Below are 24102 nucleotides of genomic sequence, written 5' to 3' on the forward strand. Positions count from 1 at the left end.
AAGAGAAAAGATGCAGAATGGTAAGTTTTAATCATTCTCCCGATTTATTTTTATTTAGAAACTTTTATTTATTTCGTAAAATTAATAACCAAAAATAAGAGTAGATTAGAGCGTAAAACTCAGTATTAAAAATGTCACGAACAATGAGTTATTCATCGTAGATGGCGTACTCGTACAAAAGTGTTGGTTACAGAATAAGTACAGAGTTCATTTTTAAATATATTTTATTTCATTATTAATCGAAATAAATTTAATAATTTTTTTCTATTCCTTTTAAGTATATTGTTCTATATTAGTAAAGCATTTTGCAATATGTTAAAAATACCCTATGAACTATAACGATCACATATTCTCCTTAATATCAAAGATAATTAAAACATAAATTAGTATTTGTTTTATTTGAATTAAATTGCGAAATACAATATACATATATAGAAATAAATAGTAAATCTCTGCGCAGGGTTGAATTTAATTTTACGGTCACTGAACCTCATTAAATTTGTCTCTCAACTTAGATTTCTCGGTTCGTGTTGTACGGTGAACGATATCGGAAATATATATCTATGCAAATTATTAATTCGGGTTAAATATTTATAGAGAGAACGGGGATAATATTGATCTCGGTATTCTACAGTATTACTTGTTCTATAATTATAAAGTCATCACTTTTGTTCAATATGTAGACAAAGATTTAAATTATGACAATTTATATATATAAGAATTATGACAGTTTCTTTTTATAAAAAAAGGGAGGATAAAATTGAATAAGGATAAAGTGCAAAAATCTACTTTATTCAGATTTTTAAAAAGTTACATATTAGACAAATATTAAAATTTACAAATATATATCGAAAATCATACGTCGAAGAGGTATTCTTTTCAATATTTGGAATTGGTACTGTATATTCAAATAAGACCGGTGAATGTGCGATAGACTAATATTTGACTATTACCTGTAAAAGAAAATTTTATATTTTCAAGTCAAGTATTATTGTTTTTAGAATTTTTTTTTTATTTTTACCTTCTGGAATTTTACGTCTGTTATTCTTTATTCATATTTTTAGCTATCATTTCCTGAGCTTGGTAAATTGTATCCTGCATTGGTTGAGGTAATTTGCTTATTTGCTCTTCAGCGAATTGCTTGATTTCTTCCATGCTTGGCATTTTATTCGGCATTTCACGAACAACCTTTTTATCGAATGAAAAACAAAAATTAATAGACAAATTGAAAAATTTTCTCGTTTCATAAAAAAGACGTGAAGAATTTAATTTTAATTAAAATAAGACTTTGAATTTCTCAAGTGGACCTAAAATTTGTTGAAATATGTTATTTTTTATAATTATTTCATACCTATTGTATACTAAATTATTATTCTGGCTTCTAATGGTTTTGGAGATATAAAAAAAGAAAAAAATTAAAGTAAAACTATAAAAGAAATCAAACTTTGCTTACTCTGTGATTTGATGATTCATTTTCTATCTGAAATGTTAATAAATATTTATTGTAAATTTTCCCATAAATTGCGATTTAAAAAAACTGAAGAACATTTGAATATAATTAAAAATAAGTAAATTTTTTATTATTCATTTTCGAAAAATAATTCTATTAAATTAAAAGGAAATAGTTACTCACTTCTTGCGTTGGTGGTGTTGGGGGAGGATTTGGCATTGGACCATCGTGTCTATGTCCATGGTGAGCAAACTTTAGGAAAATTGTATTTAAACAGAAGAGAATTAGTATTGATTATTCAAAATCAAGTAAATATTCATTTAAACATAACAAAAAGGCAAATTTTTATTGAATTAAAATGAAAAATATAAATCAATTAAAAACAAAAGTACAGAGAGATTTAAAATTTCAAAAATCTAATTTATTATAGTTTATAATTTAGAAAAAAATTAATTATATTAACATAAATTTAAATATAATTTAAATAATATATCATATATTAAAAATATATTAAAATTATAATTTCTAACTAAATTTAAAAAAAAGGAATTTGAAACTTACAGACATTGCAACAATAGCAAAGAGAACGATAAAAAAACAAATTGCTTTTTGCATCTTGGTGTCGTTACAATTCAACTCTGATTGAAGCATATAAAAGTTTCAGATTTATATATAAATCTGTTTTCCTTGTTTTTCGAAAAGTATGCGAAAAAAATTCATTTAGAATAAAGAGCAGATATATGATTTTCAGAAAATTAGCAGGATCTAAGATTATTATCGTTTTTTGCGTAACAAAATTATTATGAAGATATACATTCGTAATTTAAGTGTGATTATACTAAAAATAGTCCTTTTATTCAGCGATGAATAATTAAAAAAAAAAGTGTAGCATTCAATTCGTGCCATATATATAATTAAATTTTGTAGTAGTCGAGATAAAGTTTCCACCTTATTATGTAATATTTCTTTATATCGAAAACTATTTTTTTCAGAATTGTTTAGAAAATTTAACCTTTGAATTTTTTGTATATTGCTAACTTATTATAAATACTCATATGGCTGTTATATATTATAAATCATATAACAATTTAATTTGTATGATACATATATATTTTTTTTCCTTTTAACAAAATTCTCATCTGGTTGAAAGTTTATACATGAATTGACTTCACGCTGACATAATAAAAAGTATTTTTCGTTTTGATAATAATATTAAATAAGTAATGGGCATATTATGCAATTTTGAGGTCTTTTATAATCTTTTGCTATTCTTATATAAGTACATATATACGTCATGATATTCTTTACTATGCATGAAAAAATTACGTAATAATAAGTCACAAAACTGTTTTTTTGACAAAATTTCTCCTAATAGCTCAGAAATTATAAATTTTTTATAAATAATGTCGATCTTTGTGAGATCGTAATACAGGGCATACAGGGAGAGTTAATTTTTTTATGCGCAGTTTTCCACTCTAAATATAATATGTTCAAGGGTCTTGAGCACAAAGTACTGCTTGACGAGAACGTCGCACTTTAATTAGTTTTAGAATATATTATCAGTTATTTACACAATTTAATTTTATTCCAGAAAGAAGACGCAGGATGTAAGATCGAATACTCAAGTTGGACTCAAAATTTATTAGTGACAAACACAATCAAATATTGTTCGAAATGGAACGTTCAAGATGGGAAGGTCATCTAATACTCGGTAAGTTTATTTTATAATTTAAAAAATATTTGTAATTTAGACAATCGAATATTGAATATTATTCAAGAAAGAAGATGCAGGGTAATAATTTTTAATCATTCTCCCGATTTATTTTTATTTAGAAACTTTTATTTATTTCGTAAAACTAATAACCAAAAATAAGAGTAGAGTAGAGTGTAAAACTCAGTATTAAAAATGTCACGAACAGTGAGTTATTCACTGTAGATGGCGCACTCGTACAAAAGTGTTGGTTACAAAATAAGAATACCTCCAGAATTAACTTTTAAATTCCATTTGATTTTATTTTACCATTCATTGAAATGAATCTACTTCGTTAATAATTTTTTAACATTCCTTTTGGTATTTTTGTCCTTTTTATTCAATTCATTTTCATTGTTAAGTTTAGATATCTCGTTGGAAATTTTTTTTATTATTTACTTTGTCAAAAGAAATAAGGGGAAAGAAATAAAACGCAGTCTTTATTCATATTTCGTTTATTTTAGTGCAGATTATCAGAAAAATTTTCAACAATACAGAAATACATTTTTTTTTCTATTTCTACACATTATTATGTGGAATTGATGAAATTACCCATTTGTCTTTATGACGACAGTACATTTTTCTACATAATTTTACTTTTTATTGTCTAAGTTATCTACTCGTTCAAAACTAATGAAATCTATAAAAAAGAAAATAAAAATTTATTTATTTAAGAATATAGTAATTAAAATATTTTAAATATTTCTACTTAGGATATATAACTAAAAAATATAAACTATGAAATTTTCTTCTTTTCAAAAAATACCTATTTGATTTTAATTAATTTATGAATCGTTTGATTTCGGTATCATTTGGGAAGCTGCTTGCATCCATTTGCCAGGGTCCATCATATTAGTCATGACACCTACTCCCTTTTGAATTCCATCAGTCATTAATTTCGGTATCTCAGCTGGGTTCATTCCAGGCATTTGTGGTAATTGTCGAACCATCTATAAATTTTTTTTATTTTATAATAAATCATGGAAAATTCAGAAAAATATTTATACCATTATATCAATAAGTGGGAATTAATTTACACATCTATATAAGTTAATATTATAATTAATAATAATAATTAAGAATAATTGACAATACTCTAGTTTGAGAATGTTTTGAACCAAATTGAGCTCGATTTTGACTAGTTTGAGGTCGATTTTGACCCATTTGAGTTCTACTTAAACTGTTTCCTCGTCTCTGATTGCCTTGAGCTTGTTTCGACATTTTTTGGTTTCTCTGTCCACTTACAGATAGCTAAAAAATTTGGTTTAATTATAAAAAATTGGTTATTAATTAATTACAATTTATTTAAATAGTTCTGTTTTATAATAAGAAAGAATATTTTAAATGCAAAATCATTTTTTAAATGTTAATTATACTATAATCAGAAAAGTTAATTTTAATGAAATTATTTAGAATAATTATAATATAGATTTTTTATTAAAAATATAATAACAGCAATAACAAATATAATAATAAAAATATTTATAATTTATATATACATAGGAACGTATAAAACAATAAAATATAATAAATTTACAAAAAAAGAAATATATAATTAATATAATATATTAATTATTACCACTGCAACACAGAGACAAATAAAAAGAACTGCTTTGAACATTTTTAATGAATTTTTTTTTCTCTTTAAAAATTGTGTTGCGATTTAACTTTTATACATTTTCAATTGAATCGTAATTAAATGTTCTTTATTTTTCGAGTGTCAGTAATAATAATTATGTTGATTATCAAAAGAAAAACAAAATTTAATTCACCTCGAATTTAACTTTTTACATAAGCAAAAAAATAACATCCTGCATCAATTATAAAATAATTTTTTAAACTACCAAAATGATATTTGTACACTTAATAACTTTGATTTTAATTACCAACTTCCCTCACAGTTTCCGTTTTTTTCATCAATTGATATTTTATTTACATAAAAATTAATTTTAATCTTATTATTTTTTTAACTTCTATTTTTTTTTAATTTTTTATTATTTCTTTTATTTTTACCTATTATTTAGTTATTTTATGATTTTATTATTCTAATTTTTTAATTACTAATATTAATTTTATTATAATATATACAAATTAATATTTTGTAATTAGCATTTATTATTATTATTATTATTATTATTTATTGTGTTGTTATTGTATTGTTAATTAATATTTAACAAGATTTTAAAAAATCAAAAGTTGCTGCCAAAACTTTACACGTGCCCCTGCATGATGACAAATTCTGTACGTAAGTGTAGAGATTGCGTTAGTTGCAAGTTGCGGTAAAATAGTACATTCACCTTCTGTTTTTAATATTACTTTAATAGAAATTGTCATTTATATATTTAAAAATGAAGTTGGGAATTGTAGTCAAATATACAACATTGTTGAATATTCGAAAGTAAAAAAGGTTTGTATTGTTAAAAGTTTATTTTTGCACGAGCGCAACTATTTGAGGTTAAGTTACAAAAATCTATTTATCAACTACAATTACAGTAAGAATTCGACTTTTACTTTTAATTTTCATGAAAATTTCCCATTTCCTCTTAAATTTATCATCGTTTTAATATTCTCTTTCTAAAAAAAGAGAAAAAAATTTGCTTTTAAAAAACATTTTTTTTTTGAACGAATATCGATTAGATTCTCTCGACTTGAATCGACCACGATAGTTCGATATACAATACGCAGCCAACTTCACTCTAGTTTGTATATATTGATAAAATCAGTCTGCTTTCAAGTCTCATTGTTTTTCTCGTACAAAAATATCAATGAAATGCATTAATAATCAATGAAATATTAATAATAAAAGTGTGTGTTATTATCGAAATATTATATTATCCAAATATTTGAACGAGGCACAATTGATAAGTATTATTTAAAACAAAAATTTGTTTGTCTCTGTGTGTCAACATAACCTCAAAAACGAAAGGAAAATCTAAATCAGCTGACAAACACGTTTTTTGTTGGCATTGACAAATAATATTTCCTTGAAATTGAAAAATTTTAAATCCCAACAAATTCGTCGAGAGTTGCTATCAATTTTTCGAAACAATTCGACGAAAGTCACGGGCATGTTGTGCAATTCGAAATCAATGTTTCCCAATCAACAAGTTGTTTTTGTGTTTAGTGAACGTTTTGCACTTTGGAAACAAAATAAAGTGAAATAGTGTTTAATTTTTGAGGACAGTATTTTTTTGTTTCTAAATTTGGGACTTTTTTTCGAACTATTAATTTTGTTTGTCAAGTTTCATCAAGTTACGCAATAATTTATTAGTCTCGTTTTTTTATTTGACAGGGATACGACGTTTGAGAAAAGGGAAATTTGATCTTTTTTGTAAAAGAAAGTTTATTTTTTCGGTTTGATAGTTTGAATATTATTAAATATGAGACTAATCGGTTCGGAGAAATTGCAAGAATTGCAAAGGGATCCGAGGAGAATTCGTAATATTTGCATTTTGGCTCATGTGGATCATGGGAAGACGACATTATCGGATTCGTTGGTCGCGAGCAATGGGATAATATCGAATAAATTAGCGGGGAAATTACGTTATTTGGACAGTCGTCCTGATGAGCAGCTTCGGGGCATTACGATGAAATCGAGTTTGATAAGTTTGTATCATTTGTTTGATAGTGAGGAATTTTTGGTAAATTTGATCGATTCGCCGGGACATGTGGATTTCGCCTCGGAAGTATCGACGGCCGTTCGTTTGTGCGATGGGGCAATTGTTGTTGTTGATGTTGTCGAGGGTGTTTGCCCGCAGACGCGTAGCGCTCTCGCGATCGCGTATGTCGAGGGTTTGAAACCAATTTTGGTGTTGAATAAAATTGATCGGCTGATTATGGAAATGAAATTAACTCCTCTCGATGCGTATGTTCATATGACTCAGGTTTTAGAGCAGGTTAACGCGGTCACGGCGGAATTGTTTACGAGCGATATTTTGGAGCGTGAGGAGAAGGAAATTAACACGATTATCGAGAGTGCGACGAATTGCGATTTATCCGATTGGCAGTCGGCGCTTGAGGAGGCTGACGATTCGCAGCTGTATTTCTCGCCGGAGCAGGGTAATGTTCTTTTCACCAGCGCCGTGGACGGTTGGGGGTTTGGTATTCGCGAATTCGCGAAAATCTACGCTGAGAAATTGGGATTTAGTGAGGGAGTTTTGATGAAAACGCTCTGGGGTGATTACTATCTGAATGGAAAGTTGAAGAGGATTTTTAAAGGCGCGCAGGAGAAGGCGAAGAAGCCGCTGTTCGTTCAGTTGATTCTGGAGAATATTTGGATAATGTACGACACGGTTGTGATAAGAAAGGACAAGGATAAAATTAGCTCGATGGTCGAGAAACTTGGGATTAAGTTAACAACCCGAGACTTGAGACACACGGATGCGAAATCGCAGTTGCAGGCTATTTGCAATCAGTGGCTGCCTTTGGCCCGGGCCTGTTTGAACGGAATTTGTGAGAAGATACCATCACCCGACAAACTCACCGAGGAGAAGATCGAACGTCTCATGAGCGGCACGACGGATTTCGCGACCTTGCCACCCGAAACTCAGCAGCTGAAGAAACACTTCCTGGCCTGTGATTCCTCACCCCAGACGCCGATTATAGTCTTCATTTCGAAAATGTTCACAGTCGATGGGAAATCCCTGCCGGAAAATAAGCCCAAACCATTGACACCCGAGGAAATGGCCCTGAGACGCGAAATCGCGAAGCAACGACTCGCCGAACGTACCGAGCAAGAAACCCTCCACCAACAACTTCCGTCCAGCGAATCGGAAATACCCGAAGAGTCCGAGAATAATCTGATAGCTTTCGCTCGTGTCTACTCTGGAAAATTGAAACCCGACAGTGAAGTCTATGTCCTGGGACCCAAACACGACCCAAGGTTGAACAAAACAGAAACGGAAATTCCCACCTCCCTCAAGGATTTGAAACCCGGACGACACGTGACGAAATTCACCGTCAAGAAACTCTACCTCCTGATGGGTCGCGAATTGGAAACGCTGAACGAGGCACCAGCGGGGAATTTGATCGGAATCGGAGGTCTCAAGGACCATGTTCTGAAGACCGCGACCCTCTCCACATCCCTGGCTTGTCCCTCCTTCTCCGAACTCACGTCACTCACGGTGCCAATTCTCCGGGTCGCCCTCGAGCCAAAACATCCCAACGATCTTCAAAAATTAATCAACGGCCTGAAACTCCTGAATCAAGCCGACGCCTGCGCCTTGGTCCACATACAGGAAACTGGTGAAATTGTTCTCAACACCGCCGGGGAAGTGCATCTCGAGAGATGCTTGGAAGACCTGAAGCTTCGATACGCAAACGTCGAGGTCAATGTTTCGGAGCCAATTGTCTCGTTCCGTGAGACTTGCGTTCCACCGCCAAAGCACGATTTGATGAAGGAGCTAATAAGTCAAAAAACAGAGGAAGCTAGTCTTGAAACTTGGACTCCGAATCGTCAGTGTTATTTTGAAATTGACGCGAAACCATTGCCTGATAATGTGACGAAATTATTGGAAAAAAATGCCGATCTTATTAAATTGTTAGATCAAAATTGTCATGAAACTGTTGATACTGTTGAGGAACAACTTGAAATTCAGAATTTAACGCTAGATTCGAAAAATTTGTTGAGTAAGAAAAATCATTCTTTGGAAGTATTTAAAACAGAATTGAATGATGCATTTAAGGAAGCTGGATGGAATGAGACTTTGGAGAAAATTTGGTCATTTGGTCCAAGAAAATGTGGACCGAATATTTTACTCAATGAGACGGATTTTAAGAGTAGTGTTTTCACTGATTCGGAAAGTAAATCGTCTGATAATAGAGCTGTGTAAGTTGACTCTATTTTCAAAAATTGCTTCAATTTTTCAGCTTAAAAATAATTTTGAGTTTTAATTATAAGAACTAATTCAAGTCCCACATTCCTATTATTTATTAATCTCTTATTTATTACACTCTTTTTGTTTTGATTACATTGGCAAAACCAGAATAATGCCCAAGTGAATAAAATATTATTGCATAAGATAAGAAAAGTTTTTCCATGAAATATAATGCTGAAAATGAAAAATAACTTTTGTAAAGTAGTTTAGAGGTTGAAAGTAATATTTTTTTCTTCTTAACAGATACGAGAACAGTATGATCAATGGTTTTCAATTGGCAACGTTTGCTGGACCACTTTGTGAAGAGCCAATGATGGGTGTTTGTTTTGTCGTCAAAAAATGGGAGATTTATGAAGATTCTCAAAGGTTTGTTTCTTTTTCAATTAAAAATATTAATTTATTTCAATTAGTTAACTTTATTTGTAAATTAATTTTTTTTTCTCGTAAAAGAGAAATTAATAATTTAATAATAATAAAAAATTGCAAAAATTCATTTGTTTTCACAAATAATAGAATTTTTCGTAGTAATTCAATTATTTTCACAAATAACAAAATTCTTCACTGGTATTCAATTATTTAAAAAATTTTTTATAAAACTAGTTGCAAGAATTCAATAATTTTCATAAATAATGAAATTCTTCGCAGGATTTCAATTCTTCTTAATATACAATTTTAAATGAATTCCATGAAAAATGTCATTTTTATTAAAATTCTTCAAAAGAAATCAATTACTTTCCAAAATTTTGAAAAATTTCTTTATAATCATTCAATATTAGTGAATAATCAATTATTTACTTTTGTATTTAAATAATTGAATTTTGGAAGAATTGCAGTTAAAATTTTTAGAAATAATTAAATTTCAAAAGATTTTTAAATTGAAATCTTTGTAAATTTGAATTTCTGTAGAACTGTAATAATATTTAAATATAAATATTCATTTTTAACATTTATTAATTTATTATTTTCCTAAAAAATTATCAAAGTTTTAAATAATTTTACTTGAAAATTTTTAAAAAAATTTAATTTTAAAAGAATTACAGTGATAATTTTAGAAATATTTAAATTTTAAAAGCTTTTTACATCAAAATTATTTAAAATTTCTGAAATTTTATTTTACAAGTTAACGCTGAGCGTCGAAAACAATTTTTTTCCCCTCAAAATCGAAAAAATGAAATTTTTAGATTAAAAAAGTTTTTTTTAGCGTTTTTCAATTCTCAAAGTGAATGAAAAAAGTGAAATTAGTAATTTTTTGATTTCTAAAAACCTTAAATAGTAGTTTTCGACACAGAGTATCAACGCAAACTTAAGGGACATAATTTTAAGAAAATATTATTAGATAATATAATGTTAAGTAATTTTTCAATATTAAAAATTAAAATTTTTTTAAATTTAGTTAGAAAGCTATGATAATTAGTTAAAAGTTGAAAATTATGTTGAATAATAATTGAATTAAGAGCTAGGAATTGTGTTTAATAATTAAATTAAAAATGAAGAATTATGTTTAATAATTGAATTAAAAGTGAATTTAAATTATTTGAATGATTGCAGTGAAAGTGGAAGTCAAAGTCAAGGACATCTAGGTGGACATTTAATGTCAGCTTGTAAGGAAGCTTGCAGAAAAGCATTCAGCCTGAGGAGACCTCGTTTAGTGACCCCGATGTACTTCTGCAGTGTACTCGTTACTTCCGACGTATTAGGTAAGTCATTTGTTAATTTCTTAATTTAAGAAAATCCAAAGTTTTGGGAGTTTTACATGAAACAATATAACAATCGACTATATTGTTTTTTATTACATTTAAGATAACATTATGCTGACAATTTTTGTTTCCATAGTGACTACAAAATCAATAGAACATTTTGAAATTGTACATAATATTTGTAAATTTCAAAGCTTCATTTTTTATTCAACAACTATATCAATTAAATTATGGAAGGATTTAACTCTACTCAATTACTATTATGTTTTAAATTTGCCTATCAAAATGAAAAATTGAAAATTTCCTACTTTACAATTTATATTTTTATTTCCTATACAATTTATAAATTGTATTAAATGTTAATCAGAAAAATTAGTTAAAACTAATAAATTTTTTGATTATTATTAAACAATTCTTGCCTATTGTTTCAAGAAATCGAAAAAAAAATGTTCGGTTTTTGCTGTAGGTTTGAATCGATAGCAATTAAAGACAAGATAAAAAAAGAAATAACACACATTTAAGGTGTTTGTTGAAAAGTAAAATGTATTTTGTAATTGTTTTTTAAATGCACAAACAGAATGCACGTATAGTCATAGTTGAAATAAATGCTAATATTAAAAAAAATAATTTCAAGGAGACATTTTTTGAAATTATTTTTTTAATGCAAATATTTAAAAAATATTTTTCTTCATTAAAGAAATAATTAGAATTAAAAAAAGAATTAGAATAGGAACAAAATAATAATTTGATTATTAGAAATTCTTTCATACAAGTCCTTTATTGTCAATCTTACGCCACAATTATTATTTACAAAATAGAATTACTGGTCATACCACTAAAAAATAATCACGCTTGTTTATTTAAAAGTACAAATTTTCAAGCCGAATAAATTTGCGGTTTTAAAAAAATTATTTTTAAATTACATTTTTCTTTATTTGGATACTTTTTTAAGAGTCTTTTTCAATATATATATATATATATATATATATATATATATATATTGTATATAATATAGTATATAATAAAGTGAAAAATTTTTATTTTTAATGGCTTTGCATGGAAACACTTTCATTCTGTTTCAAACGTATCACACAATTTTTTTTTCATTTCTTCAAAGAAAATGATTGGTGATTTTTAAAAATATTTTATGACAATGTATATTTTTATATATGAATTTCTTTCTCATTATATAGAAATTATAATATCGAAATTGCACCGACTCCCTTTTTTTTAAATATTTTTCGTCAACGTACGAGATTTAATTTTTCGTTAAAATTGAATTCTCATCGTTAACACATTTTTACTCAAAAATGTTTAATCGGTTGTTTTTTTGTTATAATAGAGAAGAAGCGAAAATTTAATTCCAACTTTTCATTACCTTTTTGTTAAAAATTTTGAAATTAAATTTAGACAATTTTTCTAATTATTGATAAAAATTATTTGCTTCGTTTTGTTATCGTATACATTATGTTTTCCGTTTTATTAACGACGATTGAACATTTTTAAGTTTCCATAATGCATTAAAATACACACTTAAAAGCCTATAAATGAAAATTAAATTAAAGTTATCGTTTTTTTTTTTGCAAAGAAAAATATTTTTCTTCAGTTCATCGGATGTACAAATATAGTTAATAGGACCGTAAAAAATTATTTTTAATTTTATCACATAGTGAAAGTGTCTATAATTAGAATTTTATACAAAAAATATTTGATTTCAATTTCACAAAAGCAAAAATTGGTTTTTGGCAAAATATTTCGAATTCTAATTTTTATTTGATAATTAAAATTTAGGTACATATTTTCAACTTTTTTCACTTTTTTAAACTTTTCAAGTTTTTTTTTAACTTCCTTTCGACGATTTTTTTAGGTAAAGAAAATTAAAATAGTTTTTTAGGATCCTCGGAATGCGTAATATAATATTATTATATTAATAATAATAATAATAATAATAATAATAATAATAATAATAATAATAATAATAATAATAATAGTTATAATAGTTATAATAGTAGTAGTATAATAATTAATGAATAATTGCATTTGAAATTTTTCTATCACTATTATCATTATGGAACGTGAGTTGTCGTGTCATTACAATAAACTCACGAGATATATTAATGGAGAAATTTACCTCATTCGAGAGGTGGAAGCAATAATAAATTACATATATTTCGAATAGCGATGGATTAATATTTAATGCAAAGAAAATCGAGACGTAGAGAATATAATTCACGAGAAACATAAAATTTGATAAATGCAGAATATGAATTTATGTTGAATAAATGATCGCATGAAATGTTTCTTAGAGAAAAAATGAGAGCAGAGAAAGATAGAGAGATAGAGAGAGAGAGACTGCAGTCCAACAAACACAAAAGACGGAAAAACAAGAAAACGAATATCGAATCTATAATTTTATTATTATTTATTTCCCATAAAAGAAAATTTATTGCATTGCAGTCTTTATTGTATAAAATTAAAGCTAATTCATTATTAAGCGTCGTTTTGTCATTTTTCTCAAAAATAAACTAAAGCCTTTGCGAAATTCTAATTCGTAAAGCAAATTTCATTATTAATTATTAATAAACTAGGGGAGAAAGTTACGCATTTCGGTCTAAAATATTGACGCATAATTGATTGCCGTGTCCTCTGGGCTTAAAATAAATATAAATAAAACAAAAATTGTTCCAGATGAATAAAAAATGACGAGCTAGGATTTTCCTTCTTCTTTTTTTTTCCTCCTCTTCTTTAAATAAATAGTTTTAGCGCCATTTTATCGGCGGCAATTAGTTATACTTTAGCGAAAATTAGTCCCAATTTGCTGTTTCCATTAGTTCTGGAACCATATGCCAAGGGAATGTTGCTCTCGCTTCCCTCTCTTCGACTAATTCATGTTTATCTAATAAACCTGAAAATTTATATTTTAATTATCAATTATATTAGAAATGCTTACAAGAAATTGAAATTTTAAATTCATTTTTAGTTTATAGAAGGGGAGATGTTTAAGTGTTAAGAAATTATGATTCTTTGATCTGGGCCATCAGTATTCTTAACCATTATGATTCGATATTGATTTTTATTCTGAAAAAAACAATTTAAAACTTTAAAATATTTTTTTGAAAAAATTAAATTTTTTATAGAAATTTTATAGGAATTTATAAAGAAATATTATAAAAAATTAGATTTTGCGTTTAATTTCTTTTAAAGCAAAAGGGTTTGCGCAGTGGTCTATATTAATTAATTTTTAATAGCTAACGATCGAGTTGAGTTGTGAATTTTCCACATCTTTCTCGACTTATGGAAATAGTTTTTTTTTTAATCTTTTATGGTTTTATTATAATTTACGATATGAAAGATAAAAGGCATAAAAAAATATGCAATTTTCATTTATGTTGTCAAGTATAAAGCAGGAAGTGTAATTAAACGGCATTAAAAAATTTAAATGTTTAATATCTCGTGTTATAAAGTTTTGTCGTGGGAACTCTTGCGGCAAGCCACAATAATGAACAAACATTTGATTTATATATATTTATAGAAATTTTGTTTAACAAGTTTTAATAAAGCTACTGCTTTACATTAATTTCAAAAGTCTTTGTTTCAAAATACAAGTTTCAAATTAAACTTTACGTTAATTATATTATATTTTACAACTTTATAAGCTTCTTAGCTGTAATCCTTTGAATGTTGTAACTTTTTTTTAAACAAGAATATCAAGAAAGTTTTTAGAAACATTATTTTCACTTCTGATGGAAAATAACTAAATTTGTAAAAGAAACTACATTTTTACCCTTTGAAATTAAATTAAAATAATTGAAATAATTTAAAAGCAGTGTTTACCTAAAAGTAGCAAACTGCAACGAATTGATATCAAAAATTCGGATCAAATAAAAAATTATTCCACATTTTTGGCATCAATTTGATTTTGTTTTGTTATAGCATCAACAGAGGGTTAAAAAATTGAGCAGATATAATTAATTAATTAATTAATTTTACCCTTTCTTTTGAATCTTTTTTTTTTACCTAAAAGACTGCGTATGTGTCGCAATGGACGTCCTCTTCTGATCCCTTGAACGCACATCATTCCATAGACTCGAATTCCCGGTACACTTGCATAAGTTGGTTGATCGTGGCTCATTGGTCCCTCTAAAAAAATTAAAGAAAACAATTTTTTAATAAAAAATAGAAAAAAAAAAATTATGCGTACAATCTAATTGGGTTAAACATGATAAAGACCGTAAATGAGGTGATTTAAGAAGTGAAATTTAATTATATATCTTTTCCTTGAGAAAAAAGCGGAAAAATAAAACAGCTGTTAAATTATATATATTTTTTTAATAAATTACACCAAATCAAAGCGTTATATATATTTATGTACTTTGTGCATTTGCAATCATTCTGCTCAGTTTAACACTCACATATGTTTATAATATATTATTATTACTATTCAATTATTCATACATCAAGATAAATTTTCTGATATTATGAGGTGTTGAAAAAAAAAGAAAATTAAATTGAAATTTACTGTTCGAGTTTGTTACTCATTTGGTTCAGTGATATTTGGAGAAAGTATAATTATATATTATAATAAAAAGGATTTTTAGTTTCATGAAAGAATTTATTGGATGTCGTGAAATTTGCGTTTTTAAAGATTATCGAACTATGTCTGTAAATCCCGTAAAAGTTTAAAGTCCGTTTTTTTCAAAAAAGGTCCGTAAAGAAGTTACAAATAATTGCAGAAATTCAATTATTTTCAAAAGCAATAAAATTTCTCGCAGAAATTCAATTATATGTTCAAAATTTTTTTTAAATTCTCATCAAAATTTCAATTATCTTTTAGAAATAATTAAATTCTTCTCCGAAATTCAATTATTTTCCAAAAATTGTCCTCAATTCAATGATTTTCAATATCTATTTTCATAAAAAAATTGTCCAAAAGAATTCAATTATATTTAAAAAAAAAATTTAATAAAATTCTACACAAACTTTTATTCATTATTTACAAATTTTTTTTTATAAATTTCTTCGCAATCATTCAATTATTTTCATAAATAATAAACCTCATTGCAGAATTTCAATTATTTTTAATATTATTATATATATATTATATATATTATATTATTTTAATACAAATTTTAATTGAATTCCTCGAAAAATTTCTTAAAAATTTTATGAAAATTCGCCAAAAGAATTCAGTTATTTAAAAATTTATATAGATAAAATTCTTCATAAGAATTCAATTCCAAAAAAACTTGCAATTATTCAATAAATTGTTATTTTTTATTTAAATAAATGAATTTTAGTAAAATTTTCTCATAAGCATTGATTCAAAAATGGATTTCAGTTAAAATTTTAGATTATAATTAAATTTTAAAATCATTAGAGAGTAAATTTTTAGAAATAATTGAATTTTGAAAAGGGTTCAGATTAAAATCTTTGAAAATTTAAATTTCTCATATTTTTAACTAACAATTCTTTGCTCCAAAATTCAATTATTTTCAAAAATTTTAATACATTTCTTGGTAAATTTTCGATTATTTTAAAAAATTTTCTCAACTAAATGATTTTTAATATTTATTATTTTTATAAAATTTCCCAAAAGAATTCAATTATTTAAAAAAAATTTGATAAATTTCTACGCAAACTTTTAATTATTGTCATAAAATAATAAAAAATTTCGGGGCATGAATTCAATAATTATTTAGAAATGTTTTATACATTTCTTCGCAATAATTCAACAACATTTTCATAAATAATAAAATTTTTTACAGAGATTCAATTATTTTCGTAAATAATGAAACTCTTTGCAGAATTTCAATTATTTTTATTACAATTTTTATCAAATTTCTAGAAAAATGTAATTATTCTTAAAATTTTTATTAAAATTCGTTGATAGAATTCAATTATTTGAAAATTTGTTGTTAACGATTCTTTATAGGAATTGAATTTTAACAAACATTCAATTATTCAATAAATTATTTATTTGCATTTTATTTGTATTTAAATAATTGAATTCTAGTAGAATTTTCTAATAGAAATTGATTTTCATTTCATAAAAATGAATTTCAGTTTATATTTTAGATAATAATTGAATATTGAAAGCTAAGCAATATAGCGTGAATTTTTAAAAATACATATAATGGAATTTTGAAATTAATTTTTTTGAAAAAGTTTAATTGAATTTTTTTAATATTATTTAAAGTTTTTATTTTCTAATATTTACTTAATTGAAGAATTTACGAATAATTGAATTTTCGTAAAATTGAATATTGTAAAGAAATGGATTTGAAAATTGTCAAAGAACTTTTTCGAAAATTATTAAAAATTAATAGGGATAATCGATTTAAAGAAGAATTTTAGTTAAAAATTCTTGTAAATAATAATTGAATTGATAATAATTTTATTTCTCGGTCATTATTATAAAACATGAAGAAATCGATCACGTCGAATCTTCGACCCGAAGTTATCGATATCTTCATGTTTTATAGTTATGAAAAATTGAATTTCTATAGTTTTAAGTAAAATGTTCTCTTATTTGACTCGAACTACTTACATTTTTGTTAGTAATTGGTCCGTAATTTTTTATTTTTGGTCCGTAAAGTCCGTATTTTTAAATACTTTCACTGGTCAAATCAAATCGAGGGCTTATGAAATAAATTTTTTTTAACTGCATAGAAAAAAGAAAATAATATTCTGATCTTAAACACTTTGCATCAACTACTTTCAATTTATTTGGAATATGAGAGGTATCTTTATGTATGATGTATCTATGCGTAATGTTTATTCCCTTCAATTTGCATGAACAGAGTTAGCGTTTTCATGCAAAAAGGAAAAAAAAAATTATCGAAAGTTATTATTTACATTTCTTCTTTTTTACGTTTTCAATCACCATTTTCTCCGGGTCAATTATTTTTCTGTATGACGTTGTATGCCATTTACTTGCGATTCTATCAATCTCGATAAATGTTTTTTTTTTAATTTTTTTTATGAAACATACACACCGGGTGTATTTATATATATCGGCACAGAATTGTTTGTGATGTTTTGCAAGTTGTTTTTATATACACATACACAGAAATGTAGACTTACCGAGTATGTTCGTGTCGGGACATCGACATATCACAAGATAATGCGACTTTCCGGTCCTGACATTTTGTAATGCAAGTAACGACCAGTCCCTTGGGGCTCTGCATTCTCGCATTTCAGCAACGGGCTCGCACGTCTTCACCAAAGTCAACGCCTGAAAACCAATTAAATTGTCAGTTTTTTCCTTCTTCTTTTTATCTCTTAATTTTATTTTCAAATTTATTTATTATTTATCTTTGCTATCGAGAAATTGATTTTTTCGACTATCCGAGGCCTGAGTAGTACTACTAGCAGTAGTTTACTTATAGGAATATAGTGCAGATCAGAGTAGCTTAGAGCTAAGTTTTTGATTGATTGAGAAAATAAATGCAATTTAATAAAAGCAGTATGTAATACATTAATAATTTAATACCATTAATCATAATACCATCGATAGAAGACACAATTCCAATAATTGAGGTCAAGTTTCAAAGAAAGTAATAATGGATATAAGTCAAGACTTTTTAGTGAACATGTTATTTTCCGCTGCGATTAAGATTTCGAATTTGCCACTTGATGCATATATAAAAGAAAGAAAGACAACGAAAAGAAAAAGAAAATGCTCATTACAAGATAACATATGCTCTTTTATTTCATTATGCAGAAGGAAAGCTTCGCAGAATTTATGATGAGTTGACTTCTCTATAATTATAAGAAAATCGAGAGAGATAACACCGTAACGAAATCAATTAAGAAAAATTAATTTTTATCTCTAATCTCTCTCTCTCTCTCGAAGGGATATAATATTACCCATTATTTTGTAACAAAACTAGTTCAATCAGATTAGAGGACCATGTAAATGTTTTTCAAATCAGAAATCTAAGGTATAGGGAACTATAATTTTATCCCATTATTGATTTATTATTTTGATTAATTCTATTATTAATGATGTAATTACATATTGAATGTACTGATGATGCAATAATTTTATCATTAAGAGAGGCTGTCATAATGAAACATTTAATGTGTAATTAACGGTAGATGAGAATACTTTTAGATGAATATTTATTGACATTTAATGAACATCTATCACAATAAATTGATGTTTAATGAGCTTCTGTAAAGAAGTACGTTAATTTACTGTCAAAATTCTTTTTCTCTTTCTAAACAGAAGAGTTCTGTTATTCTCTCGGCTTATTTGGGATAAAAATATATTTTTGCCGACTAATATCCTTCGTATTTCGGAAATTGTATGTTCTGAATTTTGAATCGATCTGAAGGGGTTATGATTTAAATATTCAAATTCCAAAGGGAGAAATCTGATTTGATTCAGGAGTTGGTCAACTTTATGATAAAATAATTTTTCTATAAAGTCCTGCAGAGAAAGTGTTGAGTAGCCTGCTTTCGTCCTTATAAAGTTGATTCTAGTAAATGAAATTCACAAAGTTGATCAGAGATAGAAAGAAGAAAAATTTTTCCTAGCGGGAAATTATTAGCATTTCAGTAAAACAATTCATAAGAATCGGAATATGCATATGCGGAGTTAGAGGAATAAAGTGTAATGCAATGAAATTTTCCCTTACTTACAGTAAAATTTTAGCATTCTCTAAATGTTTAGGTTGAAAAAATATAAAGGGCGAATTGCACCGCTTATGCTTATTGCTTAAGTGGAATGTAAACGCCTTAAGCAGCTTCCTAAGTAGTTGATTGCGACATTAAGCATCATTTAACGGTGGCACTGTCCTTAACCATCCTGGAGAAATAGGTCATTACTCTTTTGAGATATATGTAGCACTGTGAGGAAGTTCATGTTACAAACGTGCACCTCAACCATTAGACTAAGTGCATTCCAAAATTCTTTCTCTTTCTCTTTCTCTTTCCTTATTTCTTTTCTCTCTCCTTCTTTCTAGCTTTCATACTTTCTATCTTTCATACTTTCCATCTTTCGTACTTTCTACTCAAAATTTTTTTTTATAAAATCATTCTTATTCTTCTTTTTAAAAACATTTATAATTTTTTAACTTTTAACATCATTATTGTTAAGATACTTCAAAAGACTAAAAAGTCCCTACCAAAACATCTTAGAATTTACTAACAAAACATTTAAAGTTATAACTTTAGTATCTTCTATCTTATAAGAAACTTCTTTTTGCAGTGAATAATTAGGTTTTATCAGAAGGATTTCGACACACAAAGGCGAGAAAATTAGAATTTTTAAATAGTTTTTAGTAAAGCTGATCGTTGAGAAACAAAGACATTGCCATATTACACTGTCTAAAGAATTAGTAAAATTTGACTAATTAGACACAAAAAATTGATGTTTTGAGCTGAAACCGAATCTGTCCATTTAATCCCATCACGTCGGGGTTTTAACATAACTTCAAAAAAAAAAACCCCCCAAATTTGACCCAAAAATTTTGAAATCAAGACAAGTTCTGATCCTTAAGTTATGACAGTTTTGTTTTTTTGAGATCACTGATGCCGAATCTGAAGTCAATTTATCCCTATAACGTCAGGCTTTTGTCATAAACTCAAAAAACATAAATCGCAGTCATGGTGAGTCTTATAGATCAGAATATTTTTCGTTATTGGCCTTTTTGTCCCCAACGGTCAAAATATATAGCCATGAGTTAGAATATTTTTTATTTGAAATTTTTGGATTGTTTTCGAGGTTATTGCAAAAGTGTAAAGTGATGGGATTAAGTATAGTAATATTTTTTTCTTGTGGTTAATATTTTTATTCGCAAATGTCCCTGTACTGATTTGAAGAGATGTGAGCGAAGAGAGTGTAACTTGAAGAAAAAGAAAGAGAGAAGCAACGTGATGCTGTGAATAGAGAGGAAAGGAGATGCTTTAGTTACAGTTAGCTTTAGACTCTATCTCTCTACAATGTCCGAGGTGCAGTTTATAAATATCCCAGGGTGGATAATCCTCTTCTTAAACCAGTACCAATGACTATTCTCCTCTTATTTCATTCTCTCTGCTTTAATTTCCCCTTTAAACATATCTCCTCTTTGTTATAAAGTTCAATTTTCATTTTTTTTGAATAGTTTTTGAAACAAATTTTAAATTTCAAGATTAGGTTACAGGATTTGTTTAGGTATGAATAGTTGAGGATGCTTCCTTGTTGATTGGACAATAGATTTAGACTTTTGGTGACGTAAACTCGTGCTTAATTCAAATGACCTTTTGTATGTTCTTTTTTGTTTTTTTGTTACCAAATCGAAGCTTGACTCATTCCCTAACTTTTATCTCATTGCGTATATGAGCTAGGACAAAAAATTGAAGACGTTTTGGATGATTATAGACATTTGGACTTTTTGTGATTGGTTGGTTTTGATTTTGATGTTTTAGGTTGGCTTTAGTAGGGGAGAGTGGGGCAAAGACGTTTCTTAAAATATCTCCTTTATTTTCTGTCTATTCCAATTGGTAGTAAAAATTAAGTTGCAATGCAATCAGACCAATTGATTAAAAAAAGAAAAATCTAAAAATATCAAATATTTTAAGAAATATAACAAAAAAATTGTTTTGCAAAAATAAAATGATAATTTTACTGAACAAACTTTTATTTTTTAAAACACAAGTTTAAGTATTTGATTTTTAAAAACGTAACATGTAAATAAATTGAATATTTCTCTACACAACTGGCGTGGTGTTTTAGTTTAATTTTGTATCTAAATATTTTAAATTTAAAGTAAAAAAAAGTTTGTTATGTAGGGCAAAGGCAATATTGAACATAATTTGGTTAAAAACAATTGAATATTCCCATTTTCTCCTTATTAATTCACAATATAAGGTTAAAATCACTAATCGTTTTTATTTTTTATTTAAATAGTTTAATTCTTTTAATAATATGTTGTTAACCTTATGTTTCATAAATATTATACTAATAAATATCACTTGTTAATATTTTTAAGGCTTATAAATGCTTTCTTTTAGAAATATAAGCGAAAACGTCGCTGCCCCAGCGTGTGGGGCAAAGGCATTATTTTGGATTGTTTTTAAATTTCATTAAATAATGTATTTATAATTATAATATATACTAAATAACAACTATTAAAATTTCTTGTTGATTAGTTTTAGAATAATGAAAAACAAAGACCACATAAATTAATTGCTTAATTTGAAAAATATACATCGATAAATCGTCGGGTTAGCGCAATATCATACTTATTCGATAAACAAGGCAAGAACATACTTATTCAGAAAAGAGGCAAGAACATGCTTATTCAAAATATAAAGTAAAAACAAACGAATTCGCAAATTAACCTTTTTAGTCAGACTTTAAATTATCAAGAATATTATAATTTTATTTCAATAATACTTTTCATATTAGAAAAACAAAATATTAAAAAAATTATTCTCAATGGAACTAAATAAAAGTTATTATTCGTAAAACAATTGTACAAAAGTAAAATTTAAAATCTGACTAAAAAGGTTAATTTGCGAATTCGTTTGTTTTTACTTTATATTTTGAATAAGCATGTTCTTGCCTTTTTTCTGAATAAGTATGTTCTTGCTTTGTTTGTCGAATAAGTCTGATATTGCGCTAACCCGACGAAATGTAAACCTAGCGCCTTTGCCCCACTCTCCCCTACAGAATAATTTAGATTGTTCTTGCTTAGAGTATAGTTCGGTTGATTAAGTTTATCATAGTTTAAATTTTTGTAGCTCAGAATTTTAGATGGGTTTGGTTTGGTATAGATTAGGATATAGTTTATAAAGAGTTAGATAATAGTTTGGGTTTAATTAGTTTGATAGTTCGAGTTGGTTAAGCTTAGAATAGTTGGGTTTCTTTAAAAAGGGATAATTCAGGCTAAGTTAGATTACGATGCTTTGGATTAGTTTAGATTAGAATAGTTCAGGTTAGTTTAGATTCGAATAGTTTAATTCTTTAGACTAGGCGATGCTTTAGGTTACTCGAAACCAATATAGGTCTTAAATTAACTTAAATTATCTCAGATTTGTTTACACAAATGTCAAGTCAGATTATACGCAATAATAATTATTTTCCACGCATTAAAATTTCTCCTATTTTTTAATTATCCCCATTATTATTACTTTTTTCATTAAACTTTTTTCTCAAACGGTATACTGAATTCAATGCTTTATTCGCGTACTTTTGCCTACTTCAATTACAGTTAGTGCGATGCTGTTGTGCAACATGAAACTTTTTATTAAAAAAAAAAAAAAAAGAATATGGAGAAAAAGGAAAAATTCCCTTATATCTAGATGAACAATAGTTTCGTGCACGGTAGTAACAAAAGAACACACCGATATCGATATGAAAGACTGATAAAATATTAAATACCGATGTATATTTCTTATCGGTGAAAGTAATTAGATCGAGAATAGAAAATGGAGGGGACAGTCCTCATTGTTTGGAATTAAAATTTTTTTTCATTTCTTTTTCGATTGCAATCTTTTGGGCTTTTTGTTTTAGGTTTGCACATATTATATATCCTTTACACACTGTTAGTAAAGTCATGAAATCAGATTTACTGGCATCTCTTGCACTGAGGAATTTCATTTATCTTTTTGCATTGAAAAACGGGATGACTGTGCACGTTTATTTTGTATACGTGTATAACAATAGAAGGAAGCAAATTGGGATTATTTGTTTTTTTCCTCTTACTATCTTTCAATTTAAATCCTTTTATTTTTTCCATTTCTTTTTAGGCGCACTTTTCTATGGATTTACTCTTAACAGTCTTAACTATAGTAAAATTTTTGATATTTGGAGTTTATTGTCAGCATTTTTTTTTATTGTCACTTTCGTAGTTCTTCGGGAATTGGAAAAGAATTGAAATGCATAATTATAGTATAAGACGTGAAGCCGAACTTTCTCTACTTTTTTTCTCTTTTGTATAAAAAAAAGAGAAGAAAAGAAAAAGATTCCATATAAGAGCGGAAGTGCAACTGTATGGAACGAATGTCACGAGCCAAGTGTATATACGTTGCGGATTGCATGTGACTCGGAGTGTGTGATACGTGAATGTATATATACATCTTTATGAGAGTGTTGATGTCGCTGTGAGAGCTTGTCACACCGGTTGAAAGTGAATGAGAAGTTTCTTGCAACGAGTTGCCGCGGTTCATCTTGTTTTGTCGGCTACTCAAAGCAACTTTTGTCTCTCGAAGAAAACACAAGCGCGAGAATGATGAACAGACCTGCTCATTTGTCCAATCACTCCTTATCGAATGATCCTTATTTGGAAAATGCGATATTGCGATATTGATAGAAATCTTTTTTTTCGCTGTTGTAATTAA

At 27.1% G+C, this 24102-nt stretch overlaps 4 protein-coding genes across 5 annotated transcripts in view; 1 reads left to right on the top strand and 3 right to left on the bottom strand.

The window, feature by feature from the left end:
* Positions 1 to 771: 771 nt before the first annotated feature.
* Positions 772 to 2143, bottom strand: LOC122506171. The gene is made up of 5 exons (XM_043618214.1): positions 2012 to 2143; positions 1634 to 1702; positions 1454 to 1480; positions 1022 to 1188; positions 772 to 953 (listed from the first exon to the last, which is right to left on the bottom strand). Exons 1-4 carry the CDS (start codon positions 2099 to 2101, stop codon positions 1042 to 1044), a joined length of 333 nt encoding a protein of 110 aa, XP_043474149.1. The 5' UTR covers positions 2102 to 2143; the 3' UTR covers positions 772 to 953; positions 1022 to 1041.
* Positions 2144 to 3639: 1496 nt separating this feature from the next.
* On the bottom strand, positions 3640 to 4862 carry LOC122506194. Its single transcript, XM_043618244.1, has 4 exons — positions 4780 to 4862; positions 4296 to 4451; positions 3967 to 4150; positions 3640 to 3840 (listed from the first exon to the last, which is right to left on the bottom strand). Exons 1-3 carry the CDS (start codon positions 4819 to 4821, stop codon positions 3986 to 3988), a joined length of 363 nt encoding a protein of 120 aa, XP_043474179.1. The 5' UTR covers positions 4822 to 4862; the 3' UTR covers positions 3640 to 3840; positions 3967 to 3985.
* A 1028-nt stretch (positions 4863 to 5890) lies between these two features.
* The window catches only part of LOC122506195 (elongation factor-like GTPase 1), a 131443-nt gene continuing 113231 nt past the window's right edge, over positions 5891 to 24102 (top strand). Inside the window, exons 1-3 of the mRNA XM_043618245.1 lie at positions 5891 to 9027; positions 9320 to 9442; positions 10625 to 10773. Of these exons, the coding sequence (XP_043474180.1) occupies positions 6581 to 9027; positions 9320 to 9442; positions 10625 to 10773 (2719 nt within the window). The 5' untranslated portion in view covers positions 5891 to 6580. The remainder of the gene's footprint in view (positions 9028 to 9319; positions 9443 to 10624; positions 10774 to 24102) is intronic.
* The window catches only part of LOC122506196, a 57499-nt gene continuing 46575 nt past the window's right edge, over positions 13179 to 24102 (bottom strand). For both annotated transcript variants that reach the window (XM_043618246.1, XM_043618248.1), the window contains exons 4-6: positions 17857 to 18007; positions 14791 to 14913; positions 13179 to 13678 (exon numbers count right to left, since the gene is read on the bottom strand). In XM_043618246.1, coding sequence (XP_043474181.1) covers positions 13578 to 13678; positions 14791 to 14913; positions 17857 to 18007 — 375 coding nt within the window. In that variant the 3' untranslated portion in view covers positions 13179 to 13577. The remainder of the gene's footprint in view (positions 13679 to 14790; positions 14914 to 17856; positions 18008 to 24102) is intronic.

This window comes from Leptopilina heterotoma, unplaced genomic scaffold (genome assembly GCF_015476425.1).
Source record: "Leptopilina heterotoma isolate Lh14 unplaced genomic scaffold, ASM1547642v1 Lhet_397, whole genome shotgun sequence".
Classification (NCBI taxonomy): domain Eukaryota; kingdom Metazoa; phylum Arthropoda; class Insecta; order Hymenoptera; family Figitidae; genus Leptopilina; species Leptopilina heterotoma.

Bases quoted from the DNA above. Each gene is read 5' to 3' on its own strand.
- LOC122506171 (XM_043618214.1), bottom strand. From the start codon at position 2,101: ATGCTTCAATCAGAGTTGAATTGTAACGACACCAAGATGCAAAAAGCA. The intron at 1,703-2,011 runs GTAAGTTTCAAA...ATTTTCCTAAAG, and splicing joins TTGCTATTGTTGCAATGTCT to TTTGCTCACCATGGACATAG. The intron at 1,481-1,633 runs GTGAGTAACTAT...TTAACATTTCAG, and splicing joins CAACACCACCAACGCAAGAA to ATAGAAAATGAATCATCAAA.
- LOC122506194 (XM_043618244.1), bottom strand. From the start codon at position 4,821: ATGTTCAAAGCAGTTCTTTTTATTTGTCTCTGTGTTGCAGTG. The intron at 4,452-4,779 runs GTAATAATTAAT...CAAATTTTTTAG, and splicing joins TTTGTCTCTGTGTTGCAGTG to CTATCTGTAAGTGGACAGAG. The intron at 4,151-4,295 runs GTATTGTCAATT...AAAAATTTATAG, and splicing joins CAAAACATTCTCAAACTAGA to ATGGTTCGACAATTACCACA.